The sequence below is a fragment of the Papio anubis genome, chromosome 9 (genome assembly GCF_008728515.1).
Source record: "Papio anubis isolate 15944 chromosome 9, Panubis1.0, whole genome shotgun sequence".
Lineage (NCBI taxonomy): Eukaryota > Metazoa > Chordata > Mammalia > Primates > Cercopithecidae > Papio > Papio anubis.
The window spans coordinates 34,919,382-34,942,820 of record NC_044984.1 but is presented as its reverse complement, the minus strand read 5'-3'; the positions used below and the strand labels follow the sequence as shown (position 1 = coordinate 34,942,820).

Sequence of the window (23,439 nt, the reverse complement as noted above, 5' to 3'; positions counted from 1 at the left end):
CTCTGCACTTGGACTAGATGTAGTTAAAATCTTCCCTAACTAAAGATTGAGAGCAGGAAGAGAAGCCAAAGTTCATTCAAATGAAGGAATAATATATTCGTTGTGAAAGAACAACAATTAGGAAGCTATATCCTGATTTTATCTTTTATAACTTTCACACACACAATATTAGAAAAACTGCTGTATGCTATGTGCTATACAATTACCACTTTTCAAAATATAGTCAACATCAAGCATCAGGTTCAAAACCAAACCTTCAACATGTTTCCACAATCTTGCCATTCCTTTCAGTGTTCAGATAAAGTAAGTCTATGGTACTAGTGACACGAGATTACATTGCAAAATGCTTCAATTTTCAAGTGTCTTACGTTTTTCTTTTTCTTTTCATTGTTAGAAATATGCTTGAAATATTGATATTCTACCTGGCCTAATATGATATATTCTGTACAAGTTAATGAATCTATATTACCTTCCTTCAAAAAGATGATTTAGCATTTTACAGCCACTTTCAGCCACTTCAGGAGAATGTAGATGCTTCTGCATTAACTCCAAAACATTCAGGTATATTCCTTTTGACAACAGGATTTTTCTGAAATTAACTGAGATTTTTTAAAGTGTCACTTATGGATATGAAAGCATATTTTCATAATTTTACCATAAGATTTAGAATATAGTCCATCATATACAAAGAAATGGAAAGCATTTACACAGAATATAAGTAATTATGGTTATTTTCACAAAGTAATGCCAAACTCTAGGAAACATAGAGATATGCTTTACAACTGGTATTTCATTTATTTGTGAAAAGTAACTATATTCCAGCAATAATGATTAAGCAATAATTTTCCTCTTTTTTTGCTGTTGTTGCTTTCTGTAACAGCATCGCTCGCTGTTGCCAAGGCTGGGGTGCAGTAGCAAGATCATAGCTTACTGCAGCCTTAACTTCCTGGCCTCAAGTGATCCTCCTGTCTCAGCTTCCAAGTAGCAGGAACTACAAGTGTGCCACCATGCCTGGCTAATTTTTGTTAATATTTTGTAGAGAGGGGATCTCACTATGTTGCCCAGCCTGGTCTTGAACTCCTGAGCTCAGGCAATCCTCCTGCCTTGGCCTCCCAAAGTGCTGAGATTACAGGCATGAGCCATCACAACAGGCCAATTTTCCTCTTTGCAATAAACTTCCTTCACTAAACATAAATCTGTTGTCTTCAAGTTTCCACATAAACATCAATTGTCTTGAAGCCTCTATAAAAATATCAATTCCAACATTACACACTGTGATTCAACACTTTGAAAGTGGCAGAAAAAGAAACATAAAAAGTTTTAACTTAAGTACTGCTTTTAAAATAAGTATATGACCCAGCCATCCCATTACTGGGTATATACCCAAAGGATTATAAATCATGCTGCTATAAAGACACATACACACGTATGTTTATTGCGGCACTATTCACAATAGCAAAGACTCGGAATCAACCCAAATGTCCATCAGTGACAGACTGGATTAAGAAAATGTGGCACATATACACCATGGAATACTATGCAGCCATAAAAAAGGATGAGTTTGTGTCCTTTGTAGGGACATGGATGCAGCTGGAAATCATCATTCTCAGCAAACTATCACGAGAACAGAAAACCAAACACCGTATGTTCTCACTCATAGGTGGGAACTGAACAATGAGATCACTTGGACTCGGGAAGGGGAACATCATACACCAGGGCCTATCATGGGGAGGGGGGAGGGGGATGGGGGAGGGATTGCATTGGGAGTTATACCTGATGTAAATGACGAGTTGATGGGTGCTGACGAGTTGATGGGTGCAGCACGCCAAGATGGCACAAGTATACATATGTAACAAACCTGCACGTTATGCACATGTACCCCAGAACTTAAAGTATAATAATAAAAAAATAAATAACAATAAATAAATAAAAAATAAATAAAATAAGTAGTCTATCTCAAGAAGATAGGACAAAACATGGAAACAAATAGAAATCACATACACATTCTACAATACTGCCAGAACCTGAAAAACTCGTATCTTTTAAACACATTCAGAATAGCACACGTTAATATACAATAAACAGTTGGTTACTTTGCTCGATCACATCAGAAGTTGTAACAACCTTTCCCAAAGTGGCTAGCTTCTAGCCAAGACGACGCTTTAAAAGACAAAAACAACACTAGATCAGTGGTTCTCAAACTGTAGCGTGCATCAGAATCACCTAGAGAGCTTGTTAAAACATGGATTGCTGGGTCTCAACTCCAGGGTTTATGATTCAGAAGGTCTGTATGGGGCCCTTGAATTTACATTGTTTATCAAGTTTCCCCAGCAAATGCTGCTGGTCCAGGAACCACACTTTAAGAATCACTATCCTAGACAGTAACCCAATGTGTGACTTGAAAATTGCAAGCAATAAACCTAGGAGAAGAAATTTCATCATAAAGTCACGTCAGACTTTATAGAACATTTTACATGCTATCGCATCTACCAGCTATCTACATAATACTCCTGATCTCATCCACTCCATTTTAACAGGAAATTAACTGCTTTAAGAGGCAAAAAACAATATGCAACGCCCTGCAGGTCTTACTCAATAGACACCTTCTTTCCTGGCTGCCTATTCACAACTTCATCTCCTCTGATTTCTAACGTATCATATTCTCCTTCCTTGCTTCATTTTTTATTGTTAACTGCCTCAAATATTACATATTTTAGTTAGTCTTATTATCTTCCCCACTACAGTTTAAATTCCATGAGCCTGGGATTTTTACTTAATGAATGTATCCCAAGTGCCTACAGACACTAGACACTTGGGAGCTCAATGAATATTAGTTAATTAATTGAATGGAAAATGTCACACAAGATGTGTGCAACCTTGGGACCTCCATGGTTCCAAGGACCCAGTTCTTCTGCCTGCCAGTGTAGCCATTTTTCTAAAAAAGCCATGCCCAGCTCTGTACACCCAAAGGTTCTCAAGTGTCTTTCAATGAGAAATTGCCCAAGAAAGGTGATGAATGAGCTACTCAAGTTCTTCGTGCTTTATTAAGGCAGAACTCCAAAGACAATACAAAAGGATCTGAAGACATTTTACCTGACAGGTGGTCAGGAACAAAGAAGTAGGGAACTAGAAAGAGCAGAGAACTGAACGAAGACATCAGGGTGTACTGTGAATGTAACCAGTCCTCAGACATCATAATAGGAAGCAGTCGAAATTTCACAAAGTTTTGGTTGTTTAATTTGCATATCAAAGGAGATTTCCAGGTGGTTATGAATGACGTCACCAACGCAATGTTGTCTGTACATAGTAAAAGTCTACCTCCACTCCAAGGTGCCTCAACAGAAGCCACAAAGTCCAGTCCTCATTTTTGGGAGTGAAATCCCTGTCCAGACCTCTTTAACTGCACAGTAGAATATGAGAGATTCGAGAACAGCGATTTCCTCTCCTTCCCCTGTTACTCGGACTCATTATCCTTGAGAGCAGCCCCTGTCTGTCTGTCAGTGCCCTTGCCACTCCAAGCGTTTTATTAAAGTGCCATCAGAGAGGTGAGATGAAAAAGGAGGAAGAGGAAGAAGAAATGATTTTCCTCTTTATTTAGCTTCAATAATAATATAAAGAAACATGCATGAGGTGGTGGCTTTATTTTTTTTTTTCCACCCTACCCAGGTTCTCTATTAAAAGCTGGTGCTTACACTGGTCTCTGTCTCTGGCTTTCAGTGCTTTTCTCTATTTTTCGCCCTATAAAAATATCCTACAAAAGCTGCCAAGTCCCAATGCCTTTATGATGAGTTTTCACCTAAGGATTTCTGTCAGTATTCCTGTTTACTGGGGAAGAAATTTGAGCAGCCTGAACCATAAGCTTAAAACTCACGTCTTTCTGAAGGTATACAAGCCATTTTCTCTTCCTAATTATACAAAGCTATAAGACTTATAAGAATTATATGTAAAGAACCATTTTTTTAAAAAGTATAGTGTGAAAATTTATAATAGACAATTTTACCAGATTTTAAAATGGTGAATAGCTTTCTGCCCAGTTGCATTTCTATGAAATTTTCCCAAGAAAATAATAGGAACCATGTATAAAGGAAAACAGAGGAGGAAAGTGATCATTGGTATGTATTATGGGTTTCAGAAACATCCCACTAGACACAAACTAAAACTTCATTAATAAGAAATTGGTTCATAAAATAGAATACAGGCATGCAATGAAAAACTACATAGCTTTTAAAAATGATAATTTGGGCTGGGCACAGTGCCTCAAGCCTGTAATCCCAGCACTTGGGAGGCCAAGGCAGATCGATTGCTTGAGCCCAGGAATTCGAGACCAGCCTGGGCAACATGGCAAAACACCATCTCTGCAAAAAATTAGCCAGGCATGGCAGTGCACACCTGTAGTCCCAGCTACTCAAGAGGCTGAGGTGGGAGGATCACCTGAGTCTAAAAGTTTGAGGTTGTAGTGAGCCATGATCATGCCACTGCACTCCAGCCTAGGTGACAGAGTGAGACCATATCTAAAAACAAAAATTAATTTTAAAAATTAAAAATAAAAAATGATAATGTGAGAATACACATGTATCAACATAAAAAAGAAAATAAAATTTTGTTATGAAAGAGTATAATATTTCTACAAAATATGTAAAATTTTGTATATGTTGTGTGTGTTTACACATAGAAGTCCAGAAAAATACACAATAAATGTTTATTTTATTCTTCATCCTTTTACCTATATGTTCATAATCCACATGCCAATATATCTCTACACACAGAGATATCTTTCACAATATATAGCTTTATAAATTATGTAAGTTTCTCACAATATATAGCTTTTATAATTAAAACTACCACAAAAATGTGTTTCCCTTTATTTGAAAATATGGCACACTGCTTACCATTTTGTTCTAAAAGAGTTGACAATGCATTAGCAGATGCCTGGAAAACTTCCTTTGATGACGAATGCATCAGCATGGACAGCATCACTTCCCTATGAGCTGGGAAACTTTCAAAAATTCAACGAAAATGTTAGCAGTAATCTTTTAAATAATTATCTCAAATTCTCACTTACCATTATCAAATATCTCTAACAACAATTAAGAGCATGTAAACAATATTTTATGCCACCTCCCCTTACAAGAGTTAATTATAGTTCATTTTTAAGACTCAAATTAATTAAATACTAATAAATTAGTATTTTTATGCTTTTTCAAAAACCAATAAGCAGCAGAGAGAAATAAAGAAGCTTAGCAGATATGTAAAGAGATGTTGAGGAAAAACGTAAAGTGAGGAAAAGAAGATAATGGTAAAAAGAAAAGAACAATAAAAAACTGTCAAGAAGCAAGATAGGTTTTAAAGATGCACAACATAAATTTATTTTCTTTGTTTTAATAATATATTTATTTTAAAGTTCTCTTACGGATATTGAGAAACAGGTATCCTATGAACTAAAATTTATAAACTGCAACATGACTCTCCCTTACCCTAATCTCCAGAAGCCTTGCTCAACACGAGATTATGAAGATGCCAATTTAGCATAGTTTTCAAAAGAACGACTGTTTCTTGTCAAAATGAAAATGTTTAATTAAGTAGCATCTGTGTTATTAATTCCCCTCTTATCAGCAATAGATAATTAAACAAATAGACTGTCAAGATTTCAGATGTAGAATACTACTATTTGTTTCCAAAATAAGTCATTCACAATTTAAAACCCAGAGGATATCCATTGCAAATAGCACAAGCATAATCAGTTGCCATAAAACACAAAGGCTCACAGATATGAAACAAACCTGATATGCACAAAACTCCTTGCTACAGTTTGTATCTTTGGGAGAGAGTGCCAGTCTTATGATGTTTGAATGGCACTCCTAGTGAAAGAGTTATCTGGAGATGACAGCTTCAAATAACCCTCTCAAAAGAAGACAGGTCAACTCTGTCACATCAGATGGGAACTCATCATAGGGAGCTCTCTAACCAAATCTAATTCCTGATATTGACAACCTGCTGGCTAGTCACCACAGAAGAAATGATCACAGATGGCTCTGCAATTTCTATCACTCAAGAAGAATTAATATGGCATTTTAAAACGATCAGCCAGGAAACAGATTCTTTCTCCATGATTTGTGAATTACCAAATGACTCTTGATTCCAAATCTCTCAATAATAACTCTCAAACATGCTACCTTTTCTAACTCCTGGAGGTAATGAGATCAAAATGCTACATACATACTACTATTTGGCAGCAACATCTAAAACTAAAAGGCTGTATCAAAAATATTTCTAACAATAAAAGTTATGGTTAAAGTATTTTGTAGGTATTGATTTAAAATATAACTGAAATTTTCTATCATATAAAATCAAAACTACTGACTGGCCATCTTCATCTCCAATCTTCTCATGTAAACTGTTTTGGTACATAAGGAGATTATTTAGTGCCCAGCATGCAGCCTCCTGGATTAGGGGAGAAAAAAGAAATCTGTCAAAATATAAATGATTAGAAAACACAATTTTGAGTTAACTCTAATATTTATGAGAGTCCAACCTGCACGTGCTTGTTCTTTCTATGCCACGTTAACGCTTTGTAACAGGCTTCCAGCCAAAACAATTTAACTTCTTCTCCCTCATCATCATTCTCTTGATTCTCATTCTTTTCCTCTAAATCTTGATTTAAGAAAATGGTCTCAGCTTGAAAAAAATTAAAAAATAAATAAAAACATTATATATATGATTTACTTAACAGTTTGACCAACTCTAATTCAATATTTTGAAATATTACCAACAGAATGAGGTGTGCTTTAGTAGAAGCCTTGGTCAATTATAAAGATAATTTTTGATATATTACACACCTCATAATACTACCATCCTATACAGATAAATAATAAAATGAGGAAGAGGGTACCAAAAAAAAAAAAAAAAAACCTAATAGACTAGAGAAGGATTATTTGAAAAGATTAGTTCATCACGGCACTATTCACAATAGCAAAGACATGGAATCAACCCAAATGCCCATCAATCATAGACCGGATAAAGAAAATGTGGTACATATACACCATGGAATAATAGAAAGCAATGATATAATGTCCTTTGCAGGGACACGGATGGAGCTGGAAACCATTATCCTCAAATAAACTAACACATGAAGAGAAAACCAAACACTGCATGTTCTCACTTATAAGTGGGAGCTGAACAATGAGAACACATGAACACAGGGAGAGGAACAATACATACTAGGGCCCATTGGGGGATGGGACTGGGGGAGGGAGAGCATTAGGAAAAATAGCTAAACCATGCTGGGCTTAATACCTAGGTGATGGGTTAATAGGTATAGCAAACCACCAAGGCACACGTTTACCTATGTAAAAAACCTGCACATCCTGCACGTGTACACCAGAATTTAAAATACAAATATTTTTTTTTTTTTTTTGAGACTGAGTTTCATTCTTGTTGCCCAGGCTGGAGTGCAGTGGCACGATCTCAGCTCACTGCAACCTCTACCCTCTGGTTTCAAGCGGTTCTCCTGCCTCAGCCTCCCGAGTAGCTGGGATTACAGGCGCCCGCCACCACACCTGGCTAATTTTTATATTTTTAGTAGAGACGAGGTTTCACCATGTTGGCCAGGCTGGTCTTGAACTCCTGACCTTGTGATCTACCCGCCTTGGCCTCCCAAAGTGCTGAGATTACAAGCGTGAGCCACCATGCCCGGCCACAAGTAAAAATTCTTTAAAAAAAGATTAGCTGCTTAGTGACAAAGCTAAATCAAGAATGATGTAAAGCAAAACTCTACATGGAGATGTGTATGCTTGTCATAACTGTTAGTTTCCTTGAAAGTATTCTCTACTAGAAAATGAGCTACACAGGACAGAACTCCCATCTGTACATATGATTCTCTTGTTACAATGTTCATATTTGATGTCAAATGCCTCTGGAAGAATCTCCTTTTTAGTGAAGTTACTTACTGAGGAGGGCCAAACAGCTGAGCGCTGAGATCTGTAATGCTGCGTTCTCTGGGTACCGCTGCACAGCTTTCACCACAAATTCATGGACTTCGTTTAATACCAGGATATTAAAAAAATTACCTAAAAGTTAAGTGAAACATTAGCTGAATTCTCATCCATGGAAGTTAAATTACCTTTAACATATAACACTATTTACATCAATAATTTTGGATGGTGATGAATATTTAACGGCATTAAAACATTTACTGTAATTAAAATAGCTTAATATGATTGAGTAAAGTTTTGAAATTTTATTTTATGCTGTCATTTATTTATCTTACTTAGACAATGGAAGTGACTGAGCAAAAATAATGATACTAGTTTGGGTTGTATTAAATGCATGTTCTCTGATTCCCTCTCATGTCACGTCTGTTACACATGGCACGGCAATATTCATTGTATAAAATAACTTAATTTTTCTGACTTTTAAAGATGAAACTCTTAAATCTGTCTTTTAGAAGATCCAATATTAAATAGTTTTGCTGAAACCCTCTTCTTTCACTTAAAGGAATAGTGTTCAGAAAATTCATTGGCATGCTTACCATTATTTGATCTTGTCTATGATGATCTCAGAAAAAAAAATAAAAACTAAAATAAATGAGATATTTCACCACCTCCAACCCACCCTGGGGAGAAGTCCCATATCTTTTTATACCCATTCTTCTGAGAATTAATATGACACCCAAGAGTCTAAATCCTTATGAGGAAAACCTTTACATGATATTCCAGAAATATGTACCTTTTTCCATTTGGCTTATTTGTAACTCACTAACAGTCGCCAAGCTTCTTTCTAAAACAAAAAATTAAAACTCCTATTCATCTATAAGCGTAACTAAGTGATCTCTGAGATACAAAGCCAGAAATGGAAAAGATCCTGTATCATAAAAAACCTAAAGCCCAAATATTCATCAACGGCCTCACAATCAAAAGGCAGTTTAAGCAACTATAGAGCTCCTTTACCAACACCTTCCCATGCTGTTGCCTCTTTCACATTCACCCACCAAGCAAACATTCTCCACAGCCCTTAAAGATCACTAGTGTTTTCAAAAAGATTTTCTTCTACTTTTACCAGCTTGTCTAAACTTGGGTGGTCCCCATCACTCTCTTTTCCCTATTATACCCACACCACTGCCTACAGCTGTTCTGTCACTGACTCACTGTGTGACTCAGAAAACGGCAGGAAGACTGGACCTATGTTCAGACAACTTGTGTGAAAATACATAGCAAACTGTACAGAGTCCTTAAATGCATTAAGCCCATAATTAGATTACATAATTTGGCAAAACATTAAATATTTACTTACTTGAGGTTTTAATTTTAACTATGAAGAAAAAGTTAAGCATTTTATTCAGCTACTTTTGAAACAATAACAGCAACAATAAATTCTCTACCCATTAAATGGAACTAATAATCATTCACTAAGAGATAAACAAGAGAAAAAAGCATCTTTACCTGAAGATCAGTTTGATCTCTTTTTATTTTTAAAAAATCTTACAGAATAATACAAAAGTTGCATATGACATGACAGTTGCCATGGTTTATTTAATTTTAACAGTATAAAATCAAGCACCTTTAATGTGCTCTTCTAGACCAATTTGGCAGTCAAGTAGCATTTCCCTAATCACAAAAACAAAATCACTTCTTCCTCTGGCTCATTTCAAGAAATGAAGGCGAACTCACATTTTAATGTAACATGTGCAAGTTGTAACTTGACTGTGTAAAACATGAAACAGAGAGTTGTACAGTAGTGTGCTACTCTAACACCTGGATTTAAGAAATCAACTTTGAATTAGATTAAAACATTATCAGATACCAGCCAGTTTGTACAACTACAACCTTCTCACGAAAAATAATGAATAAAGGGTAACCTGATAGAGATAAACTAGTAAATAGCTACCAAATTTTAGAAGAAATACTTTGTTTAGGGATGAAGAAATCTGGGTTCTCAGCCTGATTTCACCCCTTACTGCTTACATAATCTTGAATAAAACACAAAGATTGGTGAACCACAGGACCTCATCTGTAAATGTACAAATAATAACAATATCCCATCTCCCAAGATTGTTGCATGGATCAAAAAATACTGTGTGTGTGTGTGTGTGTGTGTGTATACACATTTATATATACAAATATATACTGTGTGTATATATATATGCACAGTATTTATAATTGTATATATAAATGTATTTATATTTATAGACATTTGTATATAAATATATGTATATACATTTGTATGTATATTTCTATACATGTATATATATTTATATACATTTATATACAATGTTATTATATTTATATATACAGTACATAAGTAGATTCATACATATCAAATATATAAGTATATATATACACTTTGGAAACTATGAAAGAAATGTGAAAATATTAAACATGATCATCTTACAGTCTTAGTCATATAACAACATTCAATAAAAGCTTATCAAGGAAAGAAATAACAAACTAAAGTTGTGCATTTAAAATAGAATTCAACTTACAAAAAATTCATTTTAACTGAAACTAGGAACATTCCTAATGCTAAAATCAATTTCCAAATTATACAGGGGATATAATCATGATACTAGAAGTGAAAATACAAGTTGCTACAATGGAGATGTGTCAATTAGTTTTTTCAAATGATTAATGATTTTCCCCAAAATTTGTAATGATGAAAAACTAAATGCCTATTATAATAATCCTAATTTTGCACAAAATATTCCTGGTTATCCTTTTGGGAAAGTGTCATCAGAATCAATTTCCAACAGTTAGCCATCATTCCTTATTAGTCACCAACCACTCCCTTTTACACGCATTGTTGTCCTCACAAAAATATCAAGGAAGTTTCCAAGGTGTGTGTTGAGGGGCACAGGGAGTTCAAAAAGAAGCTGAAACAAGAGCTGTGAGTTGAACGCCAGAGTAGTCTCGAGGGAAAGCATGAATTCCGGCGCTGCATTCAACAATCTAGTTTCAGACTCTGCAAGGTAAGGTAATTCAACCAGAGTCTCCCATATTAAGCCTAGATCTTAAGATCCTAAACTGCCCCCAGGTCAGTCCTGTGCTCTGACTTCTGGCAAACACCTCTGAAAGAGCATCTTTAATTTAAGTCCTCAGGATGTTCAAATATTAAGCTCAATCAAAGAGAAACTCACAAGCATACAAGAAAACAAGGCTCCGTAACTGATGGGCAGTCAGCCTAGAAGCAGTTGGTTTAGAGTCCCCAGAACTTTACATATAGTTATCAGATACAAAACACAAAATAGCCATGTATTAATCATTAAAGAAATAGAAGGATTTTTTAAAAAAAAAGAAAGGGTGAAAAAGAAAAAAACAAGAGGCTGCCAAAACTCACCTGGTATACGCGAAAATAAACAGAGAAGATTTTTTAGAAGTGTTTTTAAAAATCTAATAAATGACCAAGTTAAATTTATCAGGAAGTGCAAAGTAGCTTAGTATTAGAAAACCTGTAGATGTATTTCTCCATATTAACAAAATGAAAAGAAAAAAAAAAGACTTACATTTTAAGTATATTTGATAAAATTAAATATTCACCTGTGATTTTTTAAAGCCCACATTGTAAAAATAAAAGCAAAGAAGAAATAAAATAAAATTTCTTAAAACTTTTTTTAAAAATGTAGAACCTTGTAAGATGCATTATTTTGGATGGGAGAATATTAAAAATATTCTGTTTAAAATCAGGAAAAAGAGCAAGACAAGGATGTCTACTATCACTGATTCTATTTAACACTGTATTAATAATTCTGGGTCATGTAAAAAGACAAGGAAATGAAATAAAGAATATAAGAAGCAGAAAGGAAGAACTCAGATTGTCATTATTTACAAATTATATAATTGCTATGTAGAAAACTTAAGAGCATTTGGAAACAAATTGTCAGAATTAACAGAAGAGTTTAGAAAGGTAGGTTAGCTCAATATACAAAAAAAATCATTTGCATTTCTTTATGAAAACACAATTCAAAAATACGATGTAAAAAGAAATACCATTTACAATAATAATAAAAATAAGATATGTAGCAATAACTAACAAAGATGTGCAAGACACGTATAGAAGAAATTATAATGTAAAGACATCAGTTCTTCTTAAAATGATCACATATTTTGTGCAATTCCAGTCAAAATCTCAACAGTGTTTTCCAAGGAACTGGACAAGTTAATTCTAAAATATGTATGGAATAGTAAAGGCCCAAGAAAAAAGGCAAGCTGTGCTAAAAAAGAATGTATAGTGACTTGACCTACTAGCTTTTCAGGTATCAGGACTTACAGAACTATTAATTTAAATAGTGTTATATTGATTCAGACAAATCAGATTAATGCAACCGAACAGCAGGGACAGAAACATAAATATATATAGTCGGTGTACCACACAACTGGGAAACAGGTGAACCTCTAATAAATTGTGCTATGATGGTAACTAGCTCTCCACACTGAAAAAAAGAGGGGGAATCGGGTTCTTTACAGAAACAAACTGCAACAGTTTAATAAATGAGAAAGATTTGGAATAAAATATACAATATATTTATTATCTCGGGAAAGGAAAGATTTCTTAAACAAGATACATTAAAAAAGAGTAAATCACAAAGGAACTGATTATTAAATTTAACTATATCACAAAAGCCACCATAAAGATGGTGAAAAGACGTGCTACAAGTCAAGGGAAGGTATTTTCAATATATATAACCTACCATCAAAATATTATTATCGAGAATCTATGAATCAGTTTTAAAAAGACAGACTATCCTATGAAAAATATTGATAAATGACAGATTGTGTATTTCACAAAGAAGGACCTACCAAATGGCAAGTAAATATTTTTTAAAATATTAACCCTTATTTATATTTTCCTAACAACACAGAGAGTAGTAGCATAAAACAAGAAAGAACCCAAATGTCCATTGATAGAAAAATGGAAAAATAAATTGTGGTATTTCCAAATAATAGACTACTACTAGCAACCACATGCAAAAATATTTCTGATTCTTATAATCATAGTATAGATATCTGAAAATTGCAGAAGACAACATACAATATAATTACATTGTGATGAAGCAAAAGCAGGCAAGTGTTAACAATTTACTTAAAGAAACATGAAAATGTAGTAAATCATATTTATAAAGCAAAAGATTTGTAAACACAAAATTCTGGATAGTGTTAACCTCTATAGAGAAAGCAAGGGCAAGAAGCAGCCCAGGGTAGCTTCCCTCATTGGGAATATACAACATTTAAGTTGGATGGTGAGTTCTTTGCATTATGCTTTACATTGTATATGTTATGCATATTTTTTGTATATATCAATTCTTACATAATTATATTTTAAATATAGCCTCAACAATAAAAAAACTCATCTATAGAACTATCTCTATAAAAATAAGATTAAGATAATACTTCTTTCACATTCTACACACCTATTTTTGACACTCCTTTTAAAAGTCCATCTAAACATAGCAAAACAGTTTGGTAATTTACAGTATTTTCTTTTTTTTTTAATTTATTTTTTCTGGGACTTTACAATATTTTCATTCAAAGTATGTCAATATGCTACTTATCCATCATTATGCAACATATATATATTATATATACGTATATCATACAGATTGTGATGATATATTAACTAAGAAACTCACCTAAGGTAAGCCTATGGAGCAAACAGCAACTCACTTCTTGAATTTTTTCACTGATAGGGAATGCTTTCATAGCTTCCACCACAATATTATAACACCTGACATTGCCACTCATGAGGACTTCCACATTATTGCCTGAATTTGAAGAGATCATAATTATCAATAAGGTAACCATTTTCCCCTTTCAAATATGCATACAAAGATGTCTTATATAGATTGTAAATAGATGGCAGCATAATGACTGCATTTCCAAATTTAAACATCATGTTCCGTTAAGCAGCTGTAAAAAATTCTAGGCTGTTCATTGATAACATAATGGAATGTAGGACTCATCTTTAGCATTAAGAAAAATTTACTTCTTTCCTGTTTCTTGGCTTAAAGCCTTAAGATCAAAAAAAAGGAAAAATTCAGAGTACTTTTAGTACTGAAAACGAAATGAAAAGTACTAAAAATGAAAGTCTAGAAATGTAATGTATTGGTCTAAGTTTTCAAAAAATAAATTGGAGGGTCTCTTTCTTAACGAGGCTCAACCTCACTGGATAATGACTTTTGCATTTTTTTTTCCCCAACCAAAAGAAAGAAAATCAAGAATATGTCACCAGATAGAAGAGTTAAAATCAGTTATGATCTGTTTCCTCCTCCATTCCAGGAGAGCAACCAGTGTACAAGGCAGCAAAATAAAGTGTCCTGAAGGCTCCAAAATAGGTGGAAGAAAAGATGGGAGAAGGAAAAAGGGGAGGCACAATATTAAAATATAAGTCTAAGGGACAAACACAGGTGAAATAGAAAGGAAGGAAAGACTCTACCAGAAAAAGCAATTAATCAATAAAGGGAGTGAAGTGTGAACCTACATGGAGAAAGTATGTCTATTTCTGCATCAAATGTTAACTGTTCTTTTTTTTTTTAAAAAAAAAGGGCTGTTTGCAAAACATTTTAGTATCTGTTTTGGCACAGCCAAAACTAATCAACTGTTTTCACAAAAAGTGTCTTATAATGCTTAAACATAGAAAAAAAGTTAATAATGTATGGAAATGGTCTGTTAAAGGAGTTACCTGCTTTGATTCAGAACAATAGACTTAAAGACTGAAAAGCAAATGTTTTTCAGTTAGAATCAGTGCTTTAAAAACTCTTGATTCTTAATTTTTAGCTGCCACTTTCTTTGACTTTTGTATTATGAATCAACACATTTTTACTGGAGTTATGTCAGATGTGGGTGGAAAACAATGGATTCCAAAAACTGCCAGCCCAAAATAAATAAATAAATGAATAAATATAGCCAAGGAAAAGTATAATGAAAAATATATTCAGTTTGTTGGCAATGATGACTCAGAGAAATGTAAAAGCATGGCCTTTCTCTATTATTGTTCAGCCCTCACCCACTTTCTAGTGTTTAATTTCCTGTGGATAAGAAAACGTTGTGATTTTATAAACATCACCAAAAAAAAGGCATTCTTTCACAAGGGCATTGGGTTTTTACTCTGCCTACACTGAAGGCTCACACCTTCAGACTGACACAGTGATTTCCATATCTGAAACCATAAATGCAATTACATATAGTATACAACATACATATAAAATACATATTGTGTAATAATCCTGTCAGTGATTTTAGAACACTTATTACTCTACATTTTTAACTCGTTGAATCCTCAAAACTTCACATGTGTGAGGATGAAAATATCACTAGATAAATGCATATGTATATCCTATAGAAACCCACACAAGTAATACATGAAATACAAAGTGTTAATGGGCATTTACAAAACAAAACAGAATATAAGCCATTATTTTAGCTTATTAGTAATCATTGGTAACATACACATCAAATTAATTTCTTCTGATTAATATTTTTTGGTGAAAAAGGTGGCTAAATTTCAAAGCATCATCAAAATGCTAATCAAGAATCACAATAAAATTCAAACTCCTTCATGCAGCTTTTTAGGCCCTTTATGCTCTCCACTCCATGTCTCTGGCCTCATCCACTGCCTCTTATCAAGGTCTCCCTTGCCTCTGTCAATGAAACACAAATGGACAGGATATTTGGGGATGCGCATGCACAGTGGCACACACGCATGCATGCATGCACACTCATAACCCCACACCTTTACTGAGATACTTTTGTCTTCTTGAAGGCAGTCTGCTCTCTCTTGCTACAGCATCTTTACACTAACCATTCCCATTGCCTGGGCCACTTTGCCTGCACTCTCACTTCAGCTCACACCTCTGTGCACAGGAAGCTCTACTTATTCAATCTTGGCTAAGAGACATTGCCTCACTTCCTATTTGTTCTCCTAACTCTGGGTACTTCTGCCATCACTTCTGCCATTGTAATCACCTCTGTACTTATCTGTGTCCCCCATTGTACTACAAGCTCTGAAAAGGTAAGGAACACATTTGTATTTTCCACTATTGTTTCTCTAGCACCAAGCCTACAGCCAACTTCAGTATAGTGTCAATTAATGTAAATTAATTAAATGGATAAATGAATGAATGGGTTTAGCATCCACAAGTTTCTAAACAATAAAAATATTGTTAAAATATACTCAGAAAGAGATATATTGTGATTTTTCAGATACGAAAAAGAAATCATATATAAATGCTACTTACAAGGAATTGCTAGGGAATGTAAACAATGCAGTACATGAAGCACAATTTCCTCTTCATCTTTAAAATTTGTTAACGCACTTAACAATATCATATAATCTTTGTTCTCAACAAATTCAGTTAGTTGCTCCTCTGAGACTAAAAAATGAAAGACAAAATACTGAATAAGCCTAAAGATGATACAGAAGTTTAATTATTCAAAAATTACAACATTCATGATAGTTGTGTAAAAAAATGTAATCTCCTTAAATAAAAAATAGATTTCTGTGAAAACAGCCCTTCCTAAGAATGTTATAATGGGAAAGCAAGCTACAGAGATTAAAATAATTTTGTTTCAGTCTATGTTCGGTACTCAATGTTTTGAAATGTAAAAGTGCTAGTCAGCAAGTCATTCTCAGAAAAACAAAATTATTTACAATTTCATTTGGGAAATTCTAGAGAAAACTGACAGTGACTAATAAAGATGGCCAACTGGAATTGGACATATTGCAATATTTGAAAGGGAGGCATTAATGGTAGGCTGCTGAAGGATAGCTCGGCTAAATGTTTCAGTTCAAGAGTTGTCAACTTGAGCAAATGGCAAGTAATCAGACTTTGAAATACTCTGTCTTAGTGATTTTCCATCAGACAGCAAAAATATAGATCATTAATTTTCACAATTAAAGTCATTTGATCAAGCCAGTAAGTTCCATTTGGAGTCATTGTTATTGGGCAACAATCTCAAAAACATGTATAAAATTCTAGTTTATCTAGCTTGAGAATGGTGCCAGAAATATGTTAGAAAATACGGCACTCTAAGTGATCAACATTAATTTTTTTTAATTTTATGCCAGTGTCCCTATAATATAATGCGAAATCAGTTAAGTTTTTCTAACAAGTGAAGAACATCATGAAACTGTCTCAGTTATTAGGTGATCTATCCCATTCTGGGAACTGCGAGAAATTAGACTGGTAAACTGATAACTGACACAGGGCCCGCGAAAATCATTCTTATCTAAGCCCCTAGCATGGTTGGCTCCCATAATGATACAAAAGGGGCTCTCAAAATAATTGCTAATTGAACTGTACTGTCACAAGCTCTGTGCCCTCAGGCAGGATGCTCACTTCACTGCTGTGACCCATTTCCTCCTCAGGTCAATGGAAAGACTAAACAAGGACTCCAACCAACTCTAAAATTACATGACAATCTCAGTTACCAATCTCAGGGTCAGGCTATGAAATGTGTATTAGTCTTTTTCCTGAGGGACACTTTGTAAACCTCCTGGCTCTTTATGCAGAGTCTTTATCAATTTCTAAGACTTCTGATGATGACTCAACATCATAATCCCGATGTAACCTATGCTTGGCTTCAGTTGTATTTTTTCTTTCATAACACCCACACATCCAGTTTTCAAAGTAAACCTTACGCCTTGTTATGCAACTGAAGAAAGTCTACTCCAGTGGCATGATTTATAACCCATGAATGAAATTCACGCCACCAAAACAAGCAATACTGCTGAATTAACCCCATTCCTCACCCTTGACAGACAACTCCCCCTTCTTAATAGTAGGATTTTAGAAACCTTCTTCTTCTTATAACTGTGTTCTACTTTTCCCAGTATAAGCCTTTTTTTCTTATATATACTTTAAGGAATTTGACATTTTAAAATACCTCTCTCAAACAGCACATGTAAAGCTTTGCATCCAAGTTTCTGGATTTCATCACTGGCTGGAAATGAGTGCATGGCATCAAAAATTAACATGAAAATATCACTTTCTTCATCCAATATCAGTAAGGTGATTTTACCTATTTTGAAGAGAATAATATGCTCTGAGTAAAGATCTGCTTTAACATTTAATGTGTTAATTTTTACATGAAGACTGTGAATGGTTTGTAGACTCACGATTTTTTTTGTTTGTTTATTGACAAACCACTTAACTGCCCTAGATGTTAGACTTATCAAGCTCTAGATCTTTATAAATGAGATAAATTCCCAGTTCACTTTATTACAATTTCATGAGTCCCAATCAGTACTTCTACCCTAGATAACTTGCCCCAAACACCTGAAATACATTCTTATGCCTCTTAGACGACATCTGAATATTCTACAGGTACCCCAAACCTGGTCTACTCCTGTTCCCTGTCTTCATCAATGATACCATAATCCAATAGCTACCCAAGAGAAACTCCTGCGTCATCTTCTTTTTCCACCATCCTTTCTCTTCTCATTCTCTATCCAAACAACAAATCAATTCGTTACCAAGTCCTTTAAGTATATCTCCTACACATCTTGAAGATTCCTTCTGAACAAAATGCCTTTTGAACAAGGCACCTTCATTCCTATTGTGTTTTGCATTCTCATCTAGAATGCAAAAACAGATGCTTAATTGCTCTACAGGCCCCAATTTCTACCCAACTAGTTTATTGCCTGCATTATATTTCTAAAACACAATTGTGGTCTTGCAAATCCCTTGCTGGAATCTTCTAAGATCTTCTCATACTCCTTAGTATGAAAAAACAAGACCCTTCACACAACTGACTATAGTACATGTATCTCATCAGCCCCTCATCCCTCTGCACATTGTCTTCACTCCAAATATGCTAAACTCTGTTCCTCACTAAACATTTTCTTTGTTACTTCTTTGTACTTGGACTAACTGCTTGTCATACTCTTGCCTTTTACTATATCAAACATCTCCTATCATAATCCAAAACATAACACAAAGAGCATCTATTCTGTCAATAAAAACAATAATACTGGAATAGGAATGGTAGTACTGTATGAGGCTAACTTTAATATATTCCAGTGTTGAGAGATTTTTCAGATTAATAAACCCTCATCTTCCTGTCCATTGCCAAATGAAGAATGAATACCCTCAAAAAAACAAAAACAAAAAAAAATACCTCCCAAGGATGAGGTTAAATTAAATCATGGTTAAGACTGTTAGTGCATTCCATACAATATGGTCATAAAAAGCGGTGGTGAAATGCTGAGTACTTTCTTGTTTTTCCCTCATACTCTCATCTTCCTCTTTCTCCAGCAAGGTCTTCATCTCTTAGCAGGACTGATGGGGACTGATGGGGACTGATGAGTACATTTCAAACCTTCCCAATCACATGTCCAGCCTTTCTTATGCTATTCTCCCAGGCCTGTGCACCCATACTTCTCTCAACCTAAAAAGCCCTCCCCTACATGGAAGGAAACTCCTCCCAGCCCTACAAGATTAGCTCCCTGTGAGCAGCCTTTCTTCTAAGAACCTTATATAATAGCCAGTGTCCAGCACAGCAATGCCCACAACTGTTGCATCATTTCAAGATTTTTTGTTTTCAGGTCCGTTATTTTCCAGGCCAAAGTTTTCTCAGGGAAGGAACCTGACATGGAGAATCAGACCCTGTTTCTACCACTTAGTGGCTGAAGCAACTTCTCTGCATTTCAGTGTTTCTCACTTAGAAAACTGAGATAAAATCCCTATCACGAGGGGTGTTTTCAGGTTTAGGTGTTTAAAAGAATGTGAAGCATATTACTTGTGAAGCCTGGCATCTAGCAAATACTCAAGAAGTAATGTTATGTATTTTCAAAATGTAACTATTATGGCATACTCCAGAACATACATTATAGAAAATATATTAAAGATATATATGGAGAAAGAAGTAATAATGCAAGGGCATCAATGACCGCTAACCTAGGGAGAATATGAGATGTGGGTCCAGATTTTGGGAGCAAACATCAGGCTACAAACAGAGATTTGGGGACAATATATAAGGTAATGTTTAAAACCAAGGTATTGAATGAGATTTTTTGAGAGGCAAAGTATAGATAAAAGAGATAAGGAGAAAAGATGGAAACAGAAAGAATTTTGGAAATAACTGATATTTAGATTACATTGTGGCTGTCACATCACCAGGTCTAAAAAAAGATGCAATTTTAGGACATTTAAATCAAGCTACCCTAATCCTGATCTTTAAAAAAAAAAAAAAAAAAAAATTAAGTTAATGGCATCAATTTTTTTTAAACTGAATCAACAGGGAAAACATATACATGTATTACCTGAAGTTAGGAGGAGATCTAAGGTCTTCAGTCCAATCATTGACAAGTTTACACTGGCATTATGAACTGTTAGCATTTTAAGAATCAATCTGGAGTTAAAAACAGAAATCAAGATAAGAATGAAATATCATACTCAGAAATTTGCTTATTTAGATTTTTTTGCTCACCTATTTTTTATTACTCTCATTGTATTTAATTCCCTATAGTGAAGCTCATGTGTTTTTGTTGTCTGTTGTCTGCTTTTGGAGACAAGGTCTTGCTGTGTCACCCAGGCTGGAAAGCAATGGTGCAATCAATCACAGCTCACTGAAACCTCAAACTCCCGGGCTCAAGTAAGCAATACTCCTGCCTCAGCCTCCTGAGTTGCTAGGGATACAGGAACACACCACCACACCAGGTTAATTTTTTCATTCTTTTTTGGACAGACAGAGTTCACTATGTTGCCTAGGCTGGTCTAAACCTCTGGGCTCAAGTGATCCTCCTGTCTCGGCCTCCCAAAGTCTGGGATTATAGGTATGAGCCACCGTGCCTGGCCATGTGTGTTTGTTTCTTTCTACAAACCTGAACCAGGCTTATAAAAACTAACAGGGAATGCTAATTAGCTTGATTGTGGTAATATTTCACAATGCACACATATATCAAATCATCAACTATATACCTTAAATATAAACAATTTCTAATTGTCAACTCTACTTTAATAAAGTTAAAAAAAAAAAAAAATCAACAGGGAACTATTATGTGTCTCATTTAAAAAGGTAAAAGCGCTACTTATTTTCCAATAAATATTCAAATTCAAAAATTCAGATTCACTATTTTCACCCAACTCCATGTTCAAAATATCATGAAGTCTTATATACATTGAGAGCAAACCCATTTTTACATATGATATAAATTTATAATTTATCTTAGACATGTTGATATATTAAAATATAGAGAGATATAATAAAGATGTTAGTTTGTGTATATAAATTAAGAATTCATTTCAATATTTAAATTATTGATTGCTACTGTTTTCAAAAGAGAAATTAATAATATATTAAAAAGTGGGTCAGTAGCACTGGCTCACACTTGTAATCTCAGCACTTTGGGAGGCCAAGGCGGGGGGATCATGAGGTCAATAGATCGAGACCATCCTGGCCAACATGATGAAGCCCTGTCTCTACTAAAAATACAAAAATTAGCTGGGTATGGTGGTGCACTCCTGTAGTCCCAGCTACTCGGGAGACTGAGGCAGGAGAATCACTTGGACTGCAGGAAGCCAGAGGGATTACAATGCAGCGAGATCAGGCCCTGCCTCAGCCTGGCAATAGAGCCAAGACTCAAATCTCAAAAAGTGAACTTAAGATATCAATAATGTTGAGTTCAAATTCATGAGATTTTAATCCCTATATTATTAATCCCAAAATATAATCTCTAGTCTATTCTCTGCATTGTTTGTGGTCTTGGGAAGGGCGGGCTGGCCTTTGGCATCAGGCACATGCGTATTCAAAACATTTACCAAATCATTTGGTGGAGGAACTGGATGAAGTAGATGCTTCAATTTCTCCTGCCAGTCTTCCTCCTAATCACCCTGCCCCTACCTCTCCCTGTACCATTCCCACTCTTCCTGACTTTACCACCACGGAAGAAATTTTTCTTCAGAACTGGTAAGTCTTTGGAGAGAAAAGGCCTTGAAAAAACAGAAATCTGTTTTGCAATCATTTTTTGCCGGGAGTGACCTAATACACTCCACTGGAGAGAGCAGTGTGTCTATCTTCTTCACAACTGCATTGTTTCTGGCCTAGAGGAGGGGCTTAAAAAACATTTGATGAATGGAAGATGAATGACTGGATGAACAAAGTGAGTGAATGAGTAAGTGAGTGAGTGAACAAATTTCCTATATAAACATTTATGTAATTTAATTTGAACAGCTGGTTTGAACAGGAATATGACTAGATGAGTTTCCCAAACACTCCCTGAGGTTATAGACTGGCTCATCTTTGGACATCTTGGAAATTCTCAACCAAACCAAGGGACACTTAAAAGTTACAATTGCTAATTACTGGTATATTCTGAGTAATTCCTCATCAAAAGCTGTATACTTTAGAACTGAAACATAGAATTACAAAGATTAGATTGAAGATGAGAACTCCAATTAATTGTAAATATGCTTTTCCAAACACACCCTTTATGTACTGAAAACAAGAAGAGCAACACATTTGTCAAAGAGGGGAAAATGTATAAGCACAGATATGTTCACTTACGGCCAAACATATAGCTCTAATTTGTCTAAATTTGTAGCAGTACTTGATACTGATCACCAATATAAACAACTAAAAATTTTTCAAAAATTAAATTTTCATAAACTGTATACCATTGTAAGCCAAAAATATTCACAACTTCCTTTTCTGTGGTAAAGAAAAGTCACATTACGTATAAAAAAGATTTAAAGTTAATGACAGAAGGTTTGTTTGTTTGTTTGTTTGTTTTTGAGATAGAGTCTCACTCTGTCACCCAGGCTGGAGAGCAGTGCTGCAATCTCGGCTCACTGCAACCTCCGCCTCCCAGGTTCAAGTGATTCTCCTGCCTCAGCTTCCCGAGTAGCTGAGAAGATATTTTTTAACTGTCAAGAAATAATGTATTTTCCTGAAAACACATTCTTCTTCAGAAAAGGTTTTCTTAATTAATTGTGGCTAAGGAAGTAGTCTCATTTAAGAAGTCATTATGCTGCAAACTGCAAAAACATAGCTGGTAAAATTGTCATCAAGATTTGGCTGCAGATGTGCTGAAAGGTAATTACCTCTTTCTTACTCTTTTTGAAAGCCGTAGTTTAAACTTACTGTGTATATATATGAATATATATAAATGTACCATTTAAAGACAGAACATCAACTTTCAAATTACTACTTACAGAACTAACTTTTCTCAGTTCCCATTTTTTTAAGAATTAGTGGTTTGTATCAGTTCTATTATTAAAGGGCAAAATCTCTTCATGGTTTGAATGCAAAAGTACTCATCAAAAATCTACAAGTTAACCAGTTTTATAATTATATGATTATATTATTAAAATAACTCCTGATATGTTACCTTAAATGTTTGCTTTCTAAATCAAACTTCTGAGTTTAAAGCTCTCTATAAATGTAAATCATTGACTCAAGGAAAAATATCTGTATTTCAAAGAATTTCACAAGAGTAGCCTTGGATTGCAAATTC

General features: G+C 34.6%; 1 protein-coding gene across 22 annotated transcripts in view; it reads right to left on the bottom strand.

The window, feature by feature from the left end:
• Positions 1-23,439, bottom strand: part of LRRK2 (leucine rich repeat kinase 2) — a 145,856-nt gene that overhangs the window by 114,069 nt on the left and 8,348 nt on the right. For 21 of the 22 annotated variants that reach the window (XR_004175965.1, XR_004175966.1, XM_031650155.1 and 18 more), the window contains 9 exon segments: positions 20,248-20,336; positions 17,871-18,005; positions 16,223-16,357; positions 13,619-13,750; positions 7,947-8,066; positions 6,533-6,675; positions 6,362-6,441; positions 4,890-4,996; positions 470-599 (listed from right to left, as the gene is read on the bottom strand). Coding sequence is in view for 20 of the 22 variants with exons in the window: in XM_031650155.1 (XP_031506015.1) it covers positions 470-599; positions 4,890-4,996; positions 6,362-6,441; positions 6,533-6,675; positions 7,947-8,066; positions 13,619-13,750; positions 16,223-16,357; positions 17,871-18,005; positions 20,248-20,336 (1,071 nt within the window). In the remaining 2 variants the exon portion in view is untranslated. 22 annotated transcript variants of the gene reach the window in all.